Source organism: Caretta caretta, chromosome 2, assembly GCF_965140235.1.
Source record: "Caretta caretta isolate rCarCar2 chromosome 2, rCarCar1.hap1, whole genome shotgun sequence".
NCBI classification, from domain to species: Eukaryota; Metazoa; Chordata; order Testudines; family Cheloniidae; genus Caretta; species Caretta caretta.
This window is the reverse complement of record NC_134207.1, coordinates 203,325,429-203,347,377: the sequence shown is the minus strand read 5'-3', so window position 1 is coordinate 203,347,377 and position 21,949 is coordinate 203,325,429. Positions and strand designations below refer to the sequence as shown.

General features: G+C 41.9%; 2 protein-coding genes and 2 long non-coding RNA genes across 5 annotated transcripts in view; 3 read left to right on the top strand and 1 right to left on the bottom strand.

Annotated features, from left to right (window-relative positions):
* Positions 1-5,936, bottom strand: part of SATB1 (SATB homeobox 1) — a 108,757-nt gene extending 102,821 nt beyond the window's left edge. The window contains exon 1 of one of the 2 annotated variants that reach the window (XM_048838544.2): positions 5,802-5,936. The gene's annotated coding sequence lies outside the window, so the exon portion shown is untranslated. Of the gene's footprint in view, positions 1-5,797 lie in introns of both variants that reach the window. The other variant, XM_048838542.2, reaches the window with a different exon arrangement.
* Positions 5,893-21,949, top strand: part of LOC142071167 (uncharacterized) — a 34,688-nt gene continuing 18,631 nt past the window's right edge. Inside the window, exon 1 of the long non-coding RNA XR_012667199.1 lies at positions 5,893-5,978. This is a non-coding gene — a long non-coding RNA (uncharacterized LOC142071167). The remainder of the gene's footprint in view (positions 5,979-21,949) is intronic.
* LOC125631607 (uncharacterized) lies at positions 6,701-10,225 on the top strand. The gene is made up of 3 exons (XR_012667197.1): positions 6,701-6,802; positions 7,268-7,330; positions 7,410-10,225. It is a non-coding gene; the product is annotated as an uncharacterized LOC125631607 (long non-coding RNA).
* Positions 12,297-16,265, top strand: LOC125630923 (uncharacterized). The gene is made up of 2 exons (XM_048837140.2): positions 12,297-15,138; positions 15,727-16,265. The coding sequence occupies exons 1-2, from the start codon at positions 14,556-14,558 to the stop codon at positions 16,239-16,241; spliced, it is 1,098 nt and encodes a 365-aa protein (XP_048693097.2). The 5' UTR covers positions 12,297-14,555; the 3' UTR covers positions 16,242-16,265.

Genomic DNA, 21,949 nt, shown 5'->3' with positions numbered 1-21,949 from the left:
CAATACACAAATGATTGCTGATAGTCAGCTACTTGTTGCCAAAGCAAGAGCCTGAGTGAAGCAGATGTACTTTGGGTTTAAAGGCCCTCCCTGAGTGCCTCAGGTCATGTCAAAATATGAGCAAAGGGGAAAGTCCAACTCAGCTGGTGTAAGGTACATACTGCTGTCTGTCTGAGAGGAACAATTTTTGTGGATTTATGGCCACATAATCTTAATCCACCTATGCATTTAATGAAAGAATCATTGACACAGATGAAGAGGGCTTATTTCATGAACCAGTGTTATCAAAGCAGAGTTGCTGCAAAACAACTGAAAGGGTATAAATAGGCCAATATAAAAAAGAAATGTTACACTATCATATCTCACCCTGAATATTTATATGTAGACAGACAATCTGTATCAGAATAACTGATCTCAGAAAAAGTATTTTTAAAACAAACAGTAAAGGGTACAGTTGCCATATATTCTATAATACTAAACAATGTGTGTTAATATTTTGTTCACACCGTATACATTAGACCTGATAGTGATCTCTTACCAGTTATATACAAATGTAGCGCCATACAGAGTTACTCCTGATTTTCAACAGAGTTACTCCTGATTTTCATCAACGTGAGTGAGAGGAGAATTAAGCCCAGCAAGTTTAAAGAGAGATATTTACTATTCAGAACAGCATTTAAGAAAGAGAGGTATGTTATCATACCAGACTAATTTTAAGGGGAATCACTTGTATAACTTATCTGATTCATATGCTATATATGGCCATAACCTACCCTTAAATCTTTGTTCAGAACTTCATCTAATGTTACGGAGATCTGTACACCCTGACGGAGGGCTTGTAGAACCATTAAAAAGTCAACATTTGCCAACCAGTAAACGGATGTTACTTATATCCGATATGAAAGGACAGTAACTGTGGGTAAACACCTACTTTTTAAAAGGCTTGCATCCTTTATGTTGTAACAGTTACAAACTGTGGTACAATGGTGAGAATTAGAGTTGTTAGTACCATACATATGGAAGAGGACATATACCTTTAATTTAATATTAAATGTAGTAAATTTCTAACTTATTTTGAACAAAGGGGGCCTTGGTGGCAAAGATTAGATGCAGAACCTCCTGATAGTTAATTTAATGTATTCTCTTCAAGGTGTAAGCTGTTTTTACTAACTTTATCTACAGGTTAGCAGTCAGGTAATGAAACAAAGATTAAAAATAACATAATGGGATTCTCTCAGGTAGGAAACAGACTTTTTAAGAAGTTGCAAAATTTAAGTAGAAGTACTACAAGCTCTTATTTTACAATCAAACTGGAATATAGGTTGTTTTGATTTTTTTTAAATAACGTACAGCAACTTTGTAACAACTAAACTTTAAAAATGCATTAGATTGCATAGTGAAAGAGCTGCAGAACATTTTTCATCATACACACATCCGTGCTTTCAGTTACTAATAAAATGCTTCTGCCCTTATTTGCAGTTGCCTGAATATACAATCTAAGTGGCTCGGTACGCATATATTCTTAAGGAATGATGTTTTCACTGTTTGAAACACAACCCAAGAACGCTAGGCAAAACTGAATACTGTGTCTTTAAAACTGGCTTCTGCATGCCACAGAAAGCAAGATGGAATCATCTTTCTTTAAAGTTCCTTGTGGTGTGGAATGATAACAAAACTTTTCTTTTTCAAACAAGGAAGAGTCAGCTGCCATGGATAACACCGCAGGTAGATATTAAAATGGAGACAGAGCCATTATTTAGTAGCGACAGGAATATAAATACATGCACTAACCTATAAACTGGTATTTACTTCAGGAAAGTAAGTAATATTTTCCCTCTGATTGCAGTGCTGTCAGTTTAATGCAGCGTAAATAAACAGTAGGTGCATGATAGCTTTAAGTAGAAAGTGTTCACTCCACAAGAGGAGCAGATTACTAAAGCCTGATGCCCATAATTGCAAAAACAGAACTTCCATTTAACCAGAAAAATATGTTCTCTCATACTAAATGATTAGTAGCGTTCCTATTAAATCAGGTTTCAGAGTAGCAGCCGTGTTAGTCTGTATCCGCAAAAAGAAAAGGAGTACTTGTGGCACCTTAGAGATTAACAAATTTATTTGAGCATAAGCTTTCGTGAGCTACAGCTCACTTTTTGTCAAAATTCTATGAAAAATGCCATGCAAACAACTTTACCAAAAACATTCATTTTAGGAGCCCTAAATTGGAATAATTAAAAAAGTAAAAAACGCTTTCCTGTAATTTTATCATCCCACTCTAAATGACAACTTCGTATCATCATCCTAGTATAACAAAAAAAAAAATTAAAATGATGTATGGAACTGTCTATACTTTCAGTTTTTTTCTCCTTGTATTCCGTGACTGAAAAATCAAAGTTTCCTCTTTGGAAAAGCAATGATTTCTAAGGAGATTGTACATACACTCTACATCTATTAACATAAATTAAAAGGAACTAAAATGTTCCACTTATATTTATAACTGTTCTAAAAGGAAAGTTTGTGGGTTTACTAGATACTTAATAAATATATCTAGAGAAAGTAATGGCAGGTATGCATAAAAGGGTTATAAAACTCTGCAGTAGTATCTATGCTAAAATAGAATAGACCTTAGAAACATGACTGAAATATTTTTTTTAAAAAAAAAATCACATTTCCCCCATTTTTAATAGAGAGATTTAAGTAGTCCGGAATATTGTGTTATCTTGAATAACAATTTCTCTGTAGTCCAGATGCAAAATGTTAATATATTTATCAATCTGTTAAGAAGATTACTAAATTTTATTAATTTGTCTCCCTTCCGCAATACAACTAGAAAGCATAACAAGGATTTCAAATTAATTTTATGGTATTCAGTTAAAAAAAATCTGGCAAACAGCTGTATTTCAACAAATGAATTCCTTGACTGTAATAAAATTTTCCTCTAATTTAAAACATCAAATTAGATTTTTAAAAAAAATAATGCAGAACTTTAATTGAAGACTGCAAAAATTGAAGTCATATGCATTTAATCCCTTCTCCAACCAAAAATATTAATGTAATATAAGTTGTAGTTATCCATGACTTGACTACATGAAAGAGAGACACTTCTGTGATTTGAAAGGGCACACCTGCCTACATCCCTTTGGGATTTTATATTAGAGAATTACTATTGAACTTTGAAGACAGTACACTGTATTTAGTTTAGTACTATCTGTAACCAAAGGATCTCTATAATAATAAGGGACAGGTGCTTATCAGCTGACCTTATGGGCCTACATTGCAAACCATAACCTGTTAAGATAAAAATGATTACTACAAGCTTTGGCTAAATTGGGAGATTCTCTCTTTCTTCCTATTCTGCAAATCAACATGTACCATTAATGAATCACAGGCTGACTTTACCTGCTTTATATTTCTTTCTCAGAAATAAGCAGTATCTAAGGACTTATCCTTAGATAAGTCTTGTTGAAAGAACAGGAGAAGAGAAGGAGGAACTCTTTTGGTAGTTACTTTGCTATTTAATGATTCAAGAGCAAAGAAACTAACTTTTAAAAAATGCATGAACAAAAAGCATTCCACTTAAATATTTTTGTCCCAGTAAACTCATTTTGCATACAAAGAACTATTATTTATTACACATTTGCACTTGTAGGGAAAAGGAGGAATGCACTGATTCGAGAAAAAAAAAAAAAACAACTATACAGGCTTTTTGGAGACTTCCCTCTTGTTTTTCCCTTGTTTTTCTTAGATTACTGTTTTTTCCTGGGGAAAGAGGAATTCCTTGGAGTCAGTTGTTTCTTTTTCATTGCTGTTTGTACTGAAGAGTGGGTACAACTGTAGACAATGATTTTATTTTTGTTATAGAGCTTTATAATGTATGTGGGCTATCCATTTACATGTATATACACAAACATGTATGCATACATATGCGGTCTTTTTATGTTCACTTTTTACTATACATGATTACATATTTTTGTGTATCATATTATTTCCACTTGATAAGTGAGATATTAATAAAATCTGAAACAGGAAATGTGTATATATAAAGTGTATAAATAATATACACACTGCAAGTGTATATGATACAAATTATAGATACTGTGCTGTATTCAAGCCTTTACACAGTACACAGTTTCAACTTTCTTTTTTAAATAATGCACCAGAGTTAATGTCTTTATATCTGATGACTGCTTTAAACTTGGAGATAGGGAAATATCCAATCCTTGTATTAACTAACGTTGCAATTTTACACTATTTGTAACCTTTTCTAACAATGTGAGAAAAACAGAGTAAATATATTAAATTTGTTTCACAACAGATGCTTAGGTTGTTAATATTTAAGATGCTTATTCATGCTATTCCTGTCTGCACATTTGTCAAAAACGTAAGCTCGAATGCTAATGTTTGCCAGCAGACTGGAGCAGACAGATATATACCAAATGATATACCAATGTACTATACCAAAATGATATAAAGTAGAAATAAAGGACTGCTGCTAAATCATAAACCTCTGTTACTAGATCACATGCCTTAACCTTAAGAGTTCTTGAATCTGAAATTATGAATTATTTTCATAGGAAAATTACACTAGGTTTGTCTGAATAAAACTGATTGTTGGTGTTTGCCGATATTTTTTACCCATTTTGGGTAAAAAGATGGTGTAAAATATTTTAGCAAAGTTTTCAATGCTCTAAGGGTTTCTCCCTCAGTAACACAAGCACTTTAAATTTCTGGGACTGGCAGAGCAAAACTTGGAAACTTGTAGGTGTCTGTCAGTAGTTCTTCTCACTGGAACTAATAAAAGATTTCGACAAAATTATGATTTTCTGTTTGTCTTTTTTTTAAAAAATATCCAAGGCATATATTTGTACTTGAATTATTTTCCCTTGAACTAAATGCCCCTCGTACATATTGTAAAATGACGTTTGAAAGGCGGCTCGGGGGCTTTTAAACAGTGGCACTAGCTTGGTGGGACGCTTTGGTTAATGTACTTAAAACTATCAACTTATGAGGATTTTCCAATGTATGTTTGGATCGCTGCTTGGAATTAAATATTCTGTTTCCTTTTGGATCCTTCGCTGCTGCTTCAAGGGCCCAACCAGTTCTAAAGTGGAAAACGCCAGGGGAGGGACCTCCAGCGGAGAGGAGATAGCGTACCTGTGCTTACAGTGCCTCCTCACCCCTAAGGTCACAGGCACGCCAGCTGCCACGGTGCGTGCTGCGAGAAACGTTTCCCTCTCAGAGATCACTGCCAAAGTTGATCTCCTTCGCGTTTCTCTTCCTCCCCCCTTGCAGCCTCGCAAGACGATCCTCAGCAACTTTGCGTTTCAGGTTAAACACGTCGGCCAAGTACCCCCCCCAGCCCAGCCCAAACACGTTTATCAAACGCATCTTTTACAGCGCTCCCAATCCAGGCAACCTGTCGCCAAGGCGGCTGGCCGGTGTTACACCGGCACCCTCCCGGGCTGAGCACGCTGGGGGTGGGGGGAGAAGTTTCCCAAACTTTCCGGGAACTTGCCTTTGTCAAGCGGCTGCTGCAGGGCCAGCGGCTCCGGCTCTGCCCCTCGGCAGGGGTTCAGCAGCAGCCGGAGCCCAGGCGGGACAACCCCCCAGGGTTTATGGCATGCAGCCCTGCCAAGGCGGCAGGTGTGTGGAGCGCCGGCGCTGCTCGGGGAAGGGGTTTCCCCCTCCTGGCCTCCCCCCACTTTTCCAACCCCACAATGTGATTATTAATACGAGAACCGGGGCGCGCTAGAGACTGGGGGGGGGGGGGCGGAGAAGGAGGAAAAAGAGACCGACTCACTCACGAGAGCGCAGCGGGCGACACCTTCAGCTTCCCAGGCGGCGGCGAAGTTAATCGCGCTGAAGTTCAAGTTGTCTGTTCACCCATCGGGAGCGGGCGTCTAGAGGAAGGAGACGCGGAGTCGGCAGCGGGGGGGAGCAGGCTGCTCAGGAGGAGCCCGGGCTGGCAGCAGGGCAGCAAGGTACCAACGCGGGGGACCGGCGTGTGCCCGGCTCCCTCTCTGTGGCGGAGCCCTTGGGCGGGGAAGGACGCCGGGCGCAGGCTCCAGCGGGCGAGCCTCGGCCGGGGGTGGCTCTGCTGCACCCGTGCGCCGTGTCTCGCCGCCTCTCTCCCCCTGGCGGACGCTGCTTCGCGCCTGTGCCGGAGCCGAGCCGCCGCCGCCGCGGCTGCTGCCCTCCCCGGGTGCGCGGCGGCAGCAGCAGCAGCAAGCGGCAGCAGAGCCGGGCTAGGGAGGGGGAGGCTGAGCGCCGGCGTAGAGCGGAGCCGGGAGCCGCCGCCGCCGCCGGAGCCGGGTGTGCGTCTGGCGCTCGCTCTTTCCCCCCTTCTGCTTGCCCTTGTTTTTGGGGCTGAGTTGGGGAGAGTGGTTTGTGTGCGCGCGTGTCTCTGCCCCCTCACCCCGGCTCGCGGTGGAGGAGGAAGTCAGGTGAGAGACACAAATCCCCTCCCAGCCCTTGTGCGATGGGTAGGAGCTAATCACTGTTGTTGTTGGGCTGCTGCTGCTGGTGGTGGTGGTTTTTAATGCTATTATCTTTCCTCCCCTCCCCTCCACTCCCGGAGAGCAGCGCCCCTCGCAGGAGCACCGGGCTGATAACCCCCCCCCCCCCCCCCCCCCGCACGCAACTCTTGAACCTCCCCCGCTCTTTCCTCCCTCCCACCTCCACTTTCTCCCTCCCGCTCGTTTATTTCAATATTTATACCCCACATGCTTGGCTGTCAGCTGCTGCCCGCTTCAAGCGAGTGAAAGGATGAGCGAGCAGGCCAGTTTCCGAAAGGGATCTGACAAAGGTGATCAATATTTTAAGGGTCAGATCGTCAAGTGGGACCGGAGAAGAGGGAAAGGCACGGGGCTCCCTCTCTCTTTCCAGATGGGCCGTGTATGCGCGCCTGTGCCCCGGCCGCTGAGACCCTTGGGTGGGGAGAGAACAAGCTGGCGCAGATAAAGTTAATGGAAAGTGTGTGCATGGGGAAGTGGCTCTGAAATCTGTATTGAGTATGACAGCAGGCAGCCCGTATTTGCTTTAGATAAGGGGAGCAGGGATGTGCTGGATTTTTTTGTTTGTTTTTTTGCAAGCATTCCACTTCTCAGGCTCATGCCGTGAACTGCACGGTGTCAGTTTGCAACTAGCCACGCTGGAGTTACTCAGTGTGTGTTTTTTAGACGCTGCCCTTAATTCTGTGGTCCTTTCATACGATGTTTTATGTCGCACAAAGTGCCTTTAAATAATTATATTTCTGATTTTTCTTCATTAGTGTTAACTGCCGCTTGGAGAGACTTTTTAGATCTTCAGTCCTTCCTTAGCTGATGCACAGTTTGTAAGTAAAGTTCCTGGAAAGTGAATCTGGCAGTGAATTCAATTTTTCCTGAAAGCTGAGATTGTTTCTTTTCCTCTAGGAGCTTGTGAAGAGAGAACACTGGGGATTCTGAATGCCAATCCAGTCACAATCTGTATTTTCAGTCTGTGGCAGATTTGATCTCTCAGCTCCTGGAACAAATAAACAAAACTCCTCTAGACAACTTTATATGTTTTTGAAATAAGAGCTCTTGACATTGTTAAGCTGATACACCTTTCTTTAATAAGCCAGTGCTATACTATTGTATTTATTGGCATAAAGCTGCCACTTTGTAACACCATTTTTGAATAATCATTAATCCACAGGGAATCCATGAAGCCCAAAGGTTACATTATAGTAATAATATAATAATTAATAATATTGATCTTGCCAGCAGGGAGAACTCTTTTAGGTAGTTACTACCAGACACTCCCATTCATACAAGACATAATGGGGCAAATTCATCCCTGGCGTAACTTCATTTGACTTCAGTGGAGTTGCGACAGGGATGAATTTGCCCTACTATCTCAACCTTGAAATAATGTCCCTCCCTTTCCCAAGAGTATCTAATGCTGAAGTCTCTGACCAGTTCTGGCCTTTCCATCTGAGAATAATATCTAGTTTTATTAGAAAAATTCAAACTTCTCTACCTGTGACTATGCTACCCGAACAGTTTTAGACCTGTTAACAATTTCTTGGAGTGGCAGTTCATTTTCTGATCTTTAGGAATTACAGGGAAATATAATGAGCATCAAAGCGAAGAGCACTTCACACATGCCCATTCAAACACTTCTTGGAGATGCCTACCGGATGAGCTCCTCGCATTCAGTGTGTGGCACATTTCCTTTTGTCAAATAAATGTCTTCTTTGCATACATCAACCACTTTTGACTCAATGGTCAGTGGTTATTAATAATAATACAGTATTTCACTTCTTCAAAGTAGTGATAAATAATTAATCCTTGACTCCCCAGTAAAGTATTTCAGTAAGTGATATTATCCCCAATTTACAGGTAGGAAAATTAAAAAGAAAAAAAAAAGAAAAAGAAAGATTAAGCGATTTGCCTGAGGCCACACATTGAATCAGATGTAGAGACAGTAGTTAGTGGTTCCTAATCCTGTATTTAGACAACACTGCCTCCTAAAGACCCAAAAATGCCTCATGGAAAACATTGCTCTAAGAGAGAGTTCTAGAATTATATGTATATAATCTTTTTTGTTGTTTTAGAAATAGAGGTATTTGCATAAAAACAAAAGGATTTTATTCCACACATGATAAGTACTTAGCTTTTCAATAAACACGGTGATATCTGATTTTTGGAACAGGCCCCAAATTCCGTAACGAGATAATTATCTCTGGAAACAAGAAAATGCTTGACGACAAAAATACAGAAATGGGCGCTAAAAAGGGAACAGAATTGCTGCCAGAGCCTCCACTTTTGTGAACATGGATCTCAAAGTTCAGTTTGGTCATGTGTGGATGTGAAAAGGGCTTGCAGATTAGTACTTCAGTAGCTCATAGTCAGTGGTTAACAAACAGGCTGCCCGTTGTGTGAGACTGTATATTTTTGAGGGGGGTTAGTCAACCTGGATTCAAAATACAGAAAGAGCTCCCTAGTGATCCTGTTACCCAAAAAGAGAAAACCTAAGTGGGGAAAACAAAACCCAAACTACACTTGATTTGGTTCTGAAAGAAAGGGTTGAAATGCAATGGAAGATTACTCCATGTTGGATTATTTTCAACAATATAATGGCTGTTGATTGCAGTACAATATTATGACTAGCATGATGTTGCTAACCTGTAGGCCATAAGAGGCATGTACTGACTTTAACTATATAATAGGTTAGTGCTCCTTCAATATTTTCAACATCAAATGATTAGGATGTTTCAGAACACTGAAAAACATACAAGTTACCACTATTACGTACTTGAATGTTATGCTTTGTAACATTATGCAGTGAGTTTCACAGAGCTTTCATTCACGTCAATGAAACAAGAACATATCACATGCTTTTTGGCTGTGCCATGTTGCCGAGACTGTGGCATCACACTGCTATCTTACGGTATGACAGAGCACAGATGGCATGCCTGAAAAGCAGGTGTACAATATAACTTTCTTTTCACTGACAAACTGAAATTTCCTCTCACAGTATGTATAAGCAGTGTCCATCCTTGTGTTTGCTTGCTCTTATGATACAAGAACGAACAGAAAGTTCTACTCATTTTGCTCATCCCTGAAATCTGGAGTTTCAAAGGACACTGCAAATGAGTGTTCATATATATATTTATCAGTTTATTAATGTTGAGAGCTATGTTTTATCTTTTGAAATGTCAGAGTGATGATTTGAGGGAAATGGGAGCAGTTCTGTTTTAAGTAACATGAATGGTATTGGAATAAGATTCTCTGTTACAGATTAAAATGGCATATGAATCATATAGTAATCCATTCATTAGTTTATGGATTCAGAGTCTTCCAGGGAGTGTCACAAATCCATATGATACCCCTGAGTATTAGATTTTTTCATATAGTTTTGAAAGATGTGTAAAAATATATATATTCAGAGAGCTTCCTATTGACCATCCATCTGAAGGGAATTGTGGATATAAATTATTCAAGCTAATGTTGGCATTAACTTAACAAAAAATACTGCTGTCTAGATCTTAATGTGTCAGACAATGTAATGCAAAGCACTGTTTTTGCCAACTGCACCCATTTTTGGTCAAACCACGCCCCTTCTTGGGTGCTGATATGACAAATCTGGAGGACACACTCATCCAGAGACTTCTTTTTGTGTAACAGAAACCACCAGGTCCTCAGTGAAGAGGCTGTTGTTAGGTGCTTAAAGGAACATATAAATAAAACAAGTGTTGATCTGACAGTAGTATCTGGTCATAAGTATCCACATAGACTTTAGGAGCAGTAAAATATTTTTTTCACTGTCAGGAAACTGAAATGAGACAATCAAAAGCAGAAGAAATATTTCACTAATGTGTAAATATACTCAAGATACATGCTGAATGCTGGATGATAAAGAAGGCTAAATTGTGCCCAGCGCTACAGCTGTTCAATGAAGTGTAACTCGGGTCCAAGTGCTGCCCTACAGTATTGCTAAGCAAATATCTCTCAATGACAAAACCTTTCAGTAATGTACAAGCTGATCCTGAATCTGATTAATTCTTTGAATCATTCCCAAGCAATTTGGGCCTAATACAAATATGGTTCTTTTCACAGCTCCTAGCATGTGAGTAAGGCAATAGCAGTGAAATACTTGCTCAAGAAATCTAACACTTTTTGATTCCTTGCTTTCACTGTGATTTGATCTAAACTCAGCACACCAAAAACTGAAAATAACATATTTGAGCTTTTTCCCTGGCATCTAAAAATAAATGGCTGCTCTTGTTGTTTTGGACATGTTTTAGGGCTGCTGAAATAGTGCAAAAATATTATTCAATACCAACGCTCCCCCGTACCTGTTTTGGTAGCTTAATGAAGTGGTAAGACCATAACCACTCCCAATAGCTCAAAGTATTGAACAGATACAGAGCACACTGGAATTGATCCTACAGGTACAGTTCAAAGGACCACTATCTATTTTAGCGTAACCTTCTTTGACAGGTCTATATGATCTAATAAATATTAGAATTTCTGCATTCTTTCTTCCTATTAGAGCATTAGTAGAAGGGAATTCAGGGACTCCTCCTGAATGAGATTACAGCTTTCACTGTTGTCTTCTTACTATACTGCAATCTCCTGGAGTGATCACGCTGGCCTGTTATCTTCTGAAGTGGGGATGATGGATGCTAACTGCAGCTGGAATTATGTCTTTCTGGAAAAAGAACAGGAGTACTTGTGGCACTTTAGAGACTAACAAATTTATTTGAGCATAAACTTTCGTGGACTACAGCCCACTTCATCTGATGCATGCAGTGGAAAATACAGTAGGACACAGTTGGCAACGGGCTTTGTTGCAAGGATAGGTTCCTGGGTAGTGTTTTTGTTGTGTGGTTGCTTGTGAGTATTTGCTTCAGGTGGGGGAGCTGTCTGTAAGCAAGGACTGGCCTGTCTCCCAAGATCTGTGATAGTGATGGGTCATCCTTCAGGATAGGTTGTAGAGTACCCAGTAGTCACCTACTACAGGACAGGCCCAACAGAGAAAGTAACAGAATGCCACTAGCCGTCACCTTTAGCCCCCAACTAAAACCTCTCCAGCACATCATCAAGGATCTATAACCTATCCTTGCAACAAAGCCCATTGCCAACTGTGTCCACATATCTATTTAGGGGACACCAGCATAGGGCCTCATCACATCAGCCACACTATCAGAGGCTAGTTCACCTGCACATCTATCAATGTGATATATGCCATCATGAGCCAGCAATGCCCCTCTGCCATGTATATTGGCCAAACTGGACAGTCTCTACGTAAAAGAATAAATGGACACAAATCAGACGTCAAGAATTATAACATTCAAAAACCAATCAGAGAACACTTCAATCTCTCTGGTCACTCGATTACAGACCTAAAAGTCGCAATATTACAACAAAAAAAACTTCAGAAACAGACTCCAACGAGAGACTGCTGAATTGGAATTAATTTGCAAACTGGACACCATTAACTTAGGCTTGAATAAAGACTGGGAGTGTATGTGTCATTACACAAAGTAAAACGATTTCTCCATGTTTATTTTTCCCCCTATTGTTTCTCACACGTTCTTGTCAACTGCTGGAAATGACCCATATTGATTATCACTACAAAAGGTTTTTTTTCCTTTCCTGCTGGTAATAGCTCACCTTAACTGATCACTCTCGTTATAGTGTGCATGGTAACACCCATTGTTTCATGTTCTCTGTGTATATAAAATCGTCCTACTGTATTTTCCACTGTATGCATCCGATGAAGTGATGTAGCCCATGAAAGCTTATGCTCAAATAAATTTGTTAGTCTCTAAGGTGCCACAAGTACTCCTGTTCGTTTTGCAGATACAGACTAATATGGCTGCTACTCTGAAACCTGTCTTTCTGGAAGACATTCAGTGAGATCTCTAACATTTTCCAGTAAGAAGGTCAATTATCCTCCTTCCAAATGGACTGAGTTTCCACTAATCATTCTTTTCTGAGAAAACCACATTTCCTTTCCTTGATTCTGTACGTCGCCTTTGTCCATTCAACAGCCCTAAACAATAACCTTCTTCTGGTCAACATCTCCACTACAGAAGATGCTTTTGATTCTCTTAGAAAGACAGTCACATCAAATAGACTGCCTCCTAAATCTTCTGCTGTATCGAAAAGAGGATAGATCCACCTGCTGCAGATGCATAAGCAAAGAGCATTGAACTCCTATTCTCTTTTCCTGACTGCCTCCTCAGTCTGCTATCAGTTTGAATCTTTTGTGAAGGCTATGGGTTAAGAAGTTGTGCTGATGTGTTTGTGTAATCTTCCTTCCCTCTCTCCTCTTGGTGTCTGATCTGTCTTAGCTGCTTTTGTTAAGATGTTCTATCACCTCTAGCGATAGACTGCCAGATTAAATCAGTAGAGGAGAAACTAAATGACTGGGTTCCCTTTACAAACTTACGTCATGTAGAATAAATACAGGTTTTACATTTATGCAAATTAAATAAATCACATGATTCTACTAAAACAAATAAAATAAATCACATTTCCACTTTTTGTTGAAATATTTATATATTTCTCATCTGATGCTTAACTCATATAGATAATGCTAGTCTGAATATGTAACTAGAAGGCACAAGGTGTGTCACTAGAATTTCATAACTGGGTTTGGAAGAGGAGAAGAAATACTGGAAAATCAGCTTCTCTCTCACTTACATGCTAAGTCCTGAGCACATGAATGGCTCTCCACCCAATAAGGGGTGACATCTTAAACACTGTAACAGTACTGGGAGTTGGCTAGAGAACCCTCATTAGGGGTTACTTGAGGTCACACACCTAATCACTGGCAGAGTTCGACTAAAACCCAAGACTCAACTGCCCAGGGGACCATACTGCCTCCGACTGAGTCATAAATCACTGATTGATGGCATTTAAACTGTATTATGGCAGCTTAAATATTCATATGAATTTAGAAAAATGGTGGTTAATAAAAGGATGTAAACCTACATTATTTAGGGGTTTTTTTAAAGTATAAAACCTCTGCATACAGAAATACAAGACACTTTATTGAGAAGAATAAAAACAGACAGCTTGAGCTGTAAACAGAAATTTCATCAACAAAGATTTACTTTTCTTTGTTCCTGGACTCTGCTAGATAGAGCATTAGAAGAGAGAAGAAACTGGTGCAAGATATACATTCCCCATTAGAAGGTTTAAAGCAAACATATCTGAGCCTAGAAAATGTAGTCAGCAAGACCTTTCTGTAGATTTTCAGTCAGGCAGTGGGAAGAAATTAATCACAATGTCAAAATAAACATTTTACTCATCAATATTGTGAAGTGATAATAGGGGATTTAACACCATTTTTCATATAATGGCATACATTAATTGTCGGCATTTTTAATGTGGGGGCCCTTAGCTCCACAACTTGCTTCCCAGCCATTGGTCTACCACATCTTGAGTTTATTGACCCATAAGATGAGCTAGGCATATGTCATAAATATAAAGGGAAGGGTAAACACGATTAAATCCCTTCTGGCCAGAGGAAAAACCCTTTCACCTGTAAAGGGTTAAGAAGCTAAGGTAACCTTGCTGGAACCTGACCAAAATGACCAATGAGGAGACAAGATACTTTCAAAGCTGGGGGGGGCCGGGGGGGAACAAAGGGTCCTGTCTGTCTGTGTGATGCTTTTGCCGGGACCAGAGCAGGAATGCAGGTCAGAACTCCTGTAAAGAGTTAGCCCTGGTCTACACTAGGACTTTAGGTCGAATTTAGCAGCGTTAAATCGATGTAAACCTGCACCCGTCCACACAATGAAGCCCTTTATTTCGACTTAAAGGGCTCTTAAAATCGATTTCCTTACTCCACCCCTGACAAGTGGATTAGCGCTTAAATCGACGTTGCCGGCTCGAATTTGGAGTACTGTGGACACAATTCGATGGTATTGGCCTCCGGGAGCTATCCCAGAGTGCTCCATTGTGACCGCTCTGGACAGCACTCTCAACTCAGATGCACTGGCCAGGTAGACAGGAAAAGAACCGCGAACTTTTGAATCTCATTTCCTGTGTGGCCAGCGTGGCAAGCTGCAGGTGACCATGCAGAGCTCATCAGCACAGGTGACCATGATGGAGTCCCAGAATCGCAAAAGAGCTCCAGCATGGACCGAACGGGAGGTACGGGATCTGATCGCTGTTTGGGGAGAGGAATCCGTGCTATCAGAACTCCGTTCCAGTTTTCGAAATGCCAAAACCTTTGTCAAAATCTCCCAGGGCATGAAGGACAGAGGCCATAACAGGGACCCGAAGCAGTGCCGCGTGAAACTGAAGGAGCTGAGGCAAGCCTACCAGAAAACCAGAGAGGCGAACAGCCGCTCTGGGTCAGAGCCCCAAACATGCCGCTTCTATGATGAGCTGCATGCCATTTTCGGGGGTTCAGCCACCACTACCCCAGCCGTGTTGTTTGACTCCTTCAATGGAGATGGAGGCAATACGGAAGCAGGTTTTGGGGACGAAGAAGATGATGATGAGGAGGAGGTTGTAGATAGCTCACAGCAAGCAAGCGGAGAAACCGGTTTTCCCGACAGCCAGGAACTGTTTCTCACCCTAGACCTGGAGCCAGTACCCCCCGAACCCACCCAAGGCTGCCTCCTGGACCCAGCAGGCGGAGAAGGGACCTCTGGTGAGTGTACCTTTTAAAATACTATACATGGTTTAAAAGCAAGCATGTGAAAGGATTACTTTGCCCTGGCATTTGCGGTTCTCCTAGATGTAGTCCTAAAGCCTTTGCAAAAGGTTTCTGGGGAGGGCAGCCTTATTGCGTCCTTCATGGTAGGACACTTTACCACTCCAGGCCAGTAACATGTACTCGGGAATCATTGTAGAACAAAGCATTGCAGTGTATATTTGCTGGCATTCAAACAACATCCATTCTTTATCTCTCTGTGTTATCCTCAGGAGAGTGAGATCTAATTCATGGTCACCTGGTTGAAATAGAGTGGTTTTCTTCAGGGGACACTCAGAGGAGCCCATTCCTGCTGGGCTGTTTGCCTGTGGCTAAACAGAAATGTTCCCCGCTGTTAGCCACAGGGAGGGGGGAAGGTTGAGGGGGTAGTCACGCGGTGGGAGGAGGCAAAATGCGACCTTGTAACGAAAGCACGTGTGCTATGTATGTAATGTTAACAGCAAGGTTTACCCTGAAAGAGTGTAGCCACCGTTTTATAAAATGTGTCTTTTTAAATACCGCTGTCCCTTTTTTTTTCTCCACCAGCTGCATGTGTTTCAATGATCACAGGATCTTCTCCTTCCCAGAGGCTAGTGAAGCTTAGAAAGAAAAAAAACCGCACTCGCGATGAAATGTTCTCCGAGCTCATGCTGTCCTCCCACACTGACAGAGCACAGACGAATGCGTGGAGGCAAATAATGTCAGAGTGCAGGAAAGCACAAAATGACCGGGACGAGGGGTGGCGGGCTGAAGAGAGTAAGTGGCGGGCTGAAGACAGGGCTGAAGCTCAAATGTGGCGGCAGCGTGATGAGAGGAGGCAGGATTCAATGCTGAGGCTGCTGCAGGACCAAACCAGTATGCTCCAGTGTATGGTTGAGCTGCAGCAAAGGCAGCTGGAGCACAGACTGCCACTGCAGCCCCTCTGTAACCAACCGCCCTCCTCCCCAAGTTCCATAGCCTCCACACCCAGACGCCCAAGAACGCGGTGGGGGGGCCTCCGGCCAACCAGCCACTGCACCACAGAGGATTGCCCAAAAAAAAAGAAGGCTGTCATTCAATAAATTTTAAAGTTGTAAACTTTTAAAGTGCTGTGCTTAAAGTGCTGTGTGGCATTTTCCTTCCCTCCTCCACCACCCCTCCTGGGCTACCTTGGTAGTCATCCCCCTATTTGTGTGATGAATGAATAAAGAATGCATGAATGTGAAGCAACAATGACTTTATTGCCTCTGCAAGCGGTGACTGAAGGGAGGAGGGGCGGGTGGTTAGCTTACAGGGAAGTAGAGTGAACCAAGGGGCGAGGGGTTTCATCAAGGAGAAACAAACAGAACTTTCACACCGTAGCCTGGCCAGTCATGAAACTGGTTTTCAAAGCTTCTCTGATGCGTACCGCGCCCTCCTGTGCTCTTCTAACCGCCCTGGTGTCTGGCTGCGCGTAACCAGCAGCCAGGCGATTTGCCTCAACCTCCCACCCTGCCATAAACGTCTCCCCCTTACTCTCACAGATATTGTGGAGCACACAGCAAGCAGTAATAACAGTGGGAATATTGGTTTCGCTGAGGTCTAAGCGAGTCAGTAAACTGCGCCAGCGCGCCTTTAAACGTCCAAATGCACATTCTACCACCATTCTGCCCTTGCTCAGCCTGTAGTTGAACAGCTCCTGACTACTGTCCAGGCTGCCTGTGTACGGCTTCATGAGCCATGGCATTAAGGGGTAGGCTGGGTCCCCAAGGATACATATAGACATTTCAACATCCCCAACAGTTATTTTCTGGTCTGGGAATAAAGTCCCTTCCTGCAGCTTTTGAAACAGACCAGAGTTCCTGAAGATGCGAGCATCATGCACCTTTCCCGGCCATCCCACATTGATGTTGGTGAAACGTCCCTTGTGATCCACCAGAGCTTGCAGCACTATCGAAAAGTACCCCTTGCGGTTTATGTACTCGGCGGCTTGGTGCTCCGGTGCCAAGATAGAGATATGGGTTCCGTCTATAGCCCCACCACAGTTAGGGAATCCCATTGCAGCAAAGCCATCCACTATGACCTGCACATTTCCCAGGGTCACTACCCTTGATATCAGCAGATCTTTGATTGCGTGGGCTACTTGCATCACAGCAGCCCCCACAGTAGATTTGCCCACTCCAAATTGATTCCCAACTGACTGGTAGCTGTCTGGCGTTGCAAGCTTCCACAGGGCTATCGCCACTCGCTTCTCAACTGTGAGGGCTGCTCTCATCTTGGTATTCATGCGCCTCAGGGCAGGGGAAAGCAAGTCACAAAGTTCCATGAAAGTGCCCTTACGCATGCGAAAGTTTCGCAGCCACTGGGAATCGTCCCAGACCTGCAACACTATGCGGTCCCACCAGTCTGTGCTTGTTTCCCGAGCCCAGAATCGGCGTTCCACAGCATGAACCTGCCCCATTAGCACCATGATGCATGCATTGGCAGGGCCCATGCTTTCAGAGAAATATGTGTCCATGTCCTGATCACTCACGTGACCGCGCTGACGTCGCCTCCTCGCCCGGTATCGCTTTGACAGGGGAGGAGGCAAATGAGTACAAAACAAATCTGGTCTATTTCTTGTTTTGACCCACTCCATCTATCTTTTACATCTTTGGCTGGCAGCAGACGGTGCAGAAGGACTGCATGCCATCCACATCTCATGGCTGCTCGGCAGAAGATGGTACAGTACGACTGCTAGCCATCCTCATCTCTTGCCTGCCTGGCAGAAGATGGTACAGTACGACTGCTAGCAGTCCGTATCGCCTGCCCGCTCACCATAAGACGGTTCAATAGGACTGACTGCAGGACTAAAGAGAATGACCTGGTCAAGTCACTCCAAATTTAGTCCCTGCGCCCATGTCTGCCCAGGCGCTCCCAGCTGACGTGGCCAGGAGCACCTCGGACATGACGATGACGGCTACCAGTCGTACTGTACCGTCTGCTGCCACAAGGCAAGGGGTTGCTGCTACTGTGTAGCGATGCCGTACCGCGTCTGCCAGCACCCAGGAGACATAGGGTGACGGTTACCTGAGCGGGCTCCATGCTTGCAGTGGTATGGCGTCTGCACAGGTAACTCAGGAAAAAAGGCGCAAAATGATTGTCTGCCCTTGCTTTCACGGAGGGAGGGAGGGAACGGGGGCCTGACGATATGTACCCAGAACCACCTGCGAGAATGTTTTAGCCCCATCAGGCATTGGGATCTCAACCCAGAATTCCAATGGGCAGCAGAGACTGCAGGAACTGTGGGATAGCTACCCACAGTGCAACGCTCCGGAAGTCGACTCTAGCCTCGGTACTGTGGAAGCGCTCCGCCGAGTTAATGCACTTAATGCACTTAGAGCATTTTCTGTGGGGACACACACACTCGAATATATAAAACCGATTTCTAAAAAACCGACTTCTATAAATTCGACCTTATTCCGTAGTGTAGACATACCCTTAGTAAGCAATCTAGTTAGATATGCGTTAGATTCTGTTTTGTTTAAATGGCTGATCAAATAAGTTGTGCTGAATGGGATGTATATTCCTCTTTTTGTGTCTTTTTGTAACTTAAGGTTTTGCCGAGAGGGATTCTCTATGTTTTGAATCTGACGACTCTGTAAGGTATTTACCATCCTGATTTTACAGAGGTGATTCTTTTACTTTTTCTTTAATTAGAATTCTTTTTCATTGTTCTTAAGATCCAAGGGTTTGGGTCTGTGTTCACCTATGCAAATTGGTGAGGATTTTTATCAAGCCTTCCCCAGGAAAGGGGTGTAGTGCTTGTGGGGATATTTCGGGGGGAGGGGCGGGAGATGTTTCCAAATGGGCACTTCCCCTGTTATTTTTGTTAGACACTTTGGTGATGGCAGCATAAGGTCCAAGGACAAAAGGTAAAACAGTTTGTACCTTGGGGAAGTTTTAACCTAAGCTGGTAAAAATAAGCTTAGGGGGTCTTTCATGCAGGTCCCCACATCTGTACCCTAGAGTTCAGAGTGGGGAAGGAAACTTGACAGCATATAATTATGGTATGGCATGTGTAGTGTAATGATTAATGATAAATGAGTCTTTCAATATCGACATTGATCAAATTTATGTATATACATTTTAAATGTTCAGCATGCAAAGACTACATGATGGGTACATTCCTAAATTAATGAAATGAAGGGAGAGAGATTGATTAATGCAAAGATGCCTCAGTCAATATTTACATCTGTCAATAAATCTTAAAAGTCAAGATTTGTTTATTCATATAACAATTACATACTATTTTATTTAATACTTGCTAGTAACAGTTCTGTTTTTCTATAGAGTTTCTGAAACTTAACAATATCATTCACATGAAGCTCTCCAAAGCCATTTTTGAGCCATCTACCCACCCTTCCAACTAGTTTCTTTCTGTCCCAAGAGTTGGGCTCCATGAGTCCTGAATTCTCTGAGCTGACCATTCATGCAGTAGGTATCACTTAAGGGGCAGGAGGTATCACTCCAGATTTCCCATAAAATGTAGGGGGTGTGTGTGTGTTAAGAATAAACATATTTTACCTGGCCAATGTAACTGTTTGGGTGTCGTGTGCATTTATTTATTTATTTTATTTTATTTACTTTATCACAGTTTGAACAGGTGGAACAACTTGCGTTTAACTAAATGGGGCTTACCTGTAGGCTTTTTATTTATTGGTTCTTCAAAGAACCTCCCATGTTTTCCTGCTAAAATTAAATAAAATAAATATTTGTTTAAAAATTGTCAAACTGTTCTTTACAAAGTTAAGTGTGACTTTGTAAGACGCTGCAGAGTCAAAAGACAGTCGTGTATCCTGCCCAAGTATGCCCCATGATTTTTGTGTTTCTTTCATATATGAAAATCAAAACAATTGACTTGATTTTGACTATATGTGTTATGCCATCAATTGTTTAATTTTATTTGGGGTATCCCAAGAACAGCACCAGAGAACGGGTCAAACTGTGAAATGTTTAAAATGAAAATTCTTGATTTGCTGACATTTTATATTGTGATGAGCTAGCAAGGCAAGACCCTCATCTTGATTTAGGTACAGGTGGATAGCATGCCTAGAATTCTGGTTCAATAAAAAATAAAGTTAAAGATATATAGCTATATATAAGCCTATAAACTGCAAAGTTGATAAGGCTTTATTGAAATTTAAAATTCGTAAGATTCCAAACATGGCAGTTCTTTTAAAATGCACCTACCCCACTCTATGGGTACAGATTTGTCCTGTCCACAGTGCATCTGGTCAGTTCTGCTGCACAGGGGCAGGGACGGAAGAATACATAGATCCTGTGGAGGGTGACTACAGTGCTTTGCAGCAGCTCTCTACACTATATCAGTGAGAGAAAGAGCAAGCTGGGGGAAGGGTAGGGCTGGTTTATTATGGACTCATCTTACTTCCATCCCCAACCCCAAGTGACAGGGCAGGAGAGGAGGTTAGTGTAGCCATTCCCCTTCCGCTTTGCATCCTGCAGTTGAGAACATTCTAAATCCCGTGGACTCTCACCAGCAAACTAGCTGATTATCCCAGCTATGAACTGGAATACAGATTTTGTCCGTAATTAGCACCTGTAGTATAATCAACTCCATATGATTCTGGGAAATCTGAACTCCAGATTTTCTGGTTTCTCTAAAGACAACTACTCTAAACAAAGGGAATGAAAATAAGGGTTTAGAACAGACTCTTTCTTAGCCTTGTTCATGGCAGCTGTGACATCCCTCATTTGCCGACAAACTGGGAAGACCTGAAGCTCAGATTTCTCAGGATCTTAAGATTTTTTAATGTAACGAGTTTTAAAACAATGGCGATCTATGTAAACTTTTGGGCTCTTTGTTCTACTTCACAGACTATAATCTTTTCTGATGAGAAATATTGTAGCAAAAGAGTACAAAGTTCCAGTAGATACATTTCTTGCAATGCTTACTTAAAACTCAAGTTTCTGTCTTACAATCACTGCCATGATTATAGTAATCAGAGGCTTCATCTGTGCATTTCAGTGTCAGTACCATTCAGACTTTTATATTCATTAAAAATGGTACAATTACAACATTGGGTTTCATTTGCTTTAAAAAAGTAAGGTTAAGCAATATTTGTTTTGTTGCAGTAAATTCTCTGACTCGGGAAAGTACTTTTACAAAAAATATATTTTCTTAGGTGCATTTGTAGCAATCATGGCATGTGTTAAACTACATAATGATGAGGCTTTAGAAGAGTAAAGTTAAGAAAAACAGTGTTCAATAATTGTTTCTCCAGCCATGTGGTGCATAGCTTTGGCCATTATTACTGTATGTGTAGAGTCATTGGAAGTTCAGCAGAAACAAGCTGACTGGATATGAACTTATTTTTAATATAATCTCACCTCTGGTGAGGTAAACGCAGTTGTCAGTATTTCTGCATATTCTAGGTTGTTGAATTAGTTCTCTAGAAAGAGACTGGCTGTTGTAATAGTTGCATCAAAGTCATCAGATAATTAGGAGCAAACCATATACAGTGAACCATGATGTAATTCGCAAAAAGAAAAGGAGTACTTGTGGCACCGTAGAGACTAACCAATTTATTTGAGCATGAGCTTTTGTGAGCTACAGCTCACTTCATCGGATGCTCAAATAAAGGTCATGCTCAAATAAATTGGTTAGTCTCTAAGATGCCACAAGTACTCCTTTTCTTTTTGCGAATACAGACTAACACGGCTGTTACTCTGAAACCTGTCATGATGTAATTGAAACCTGAAATCTACAAATTTATTTTTTAGTTTGATCAGATACTCACTGGTTCTGTAG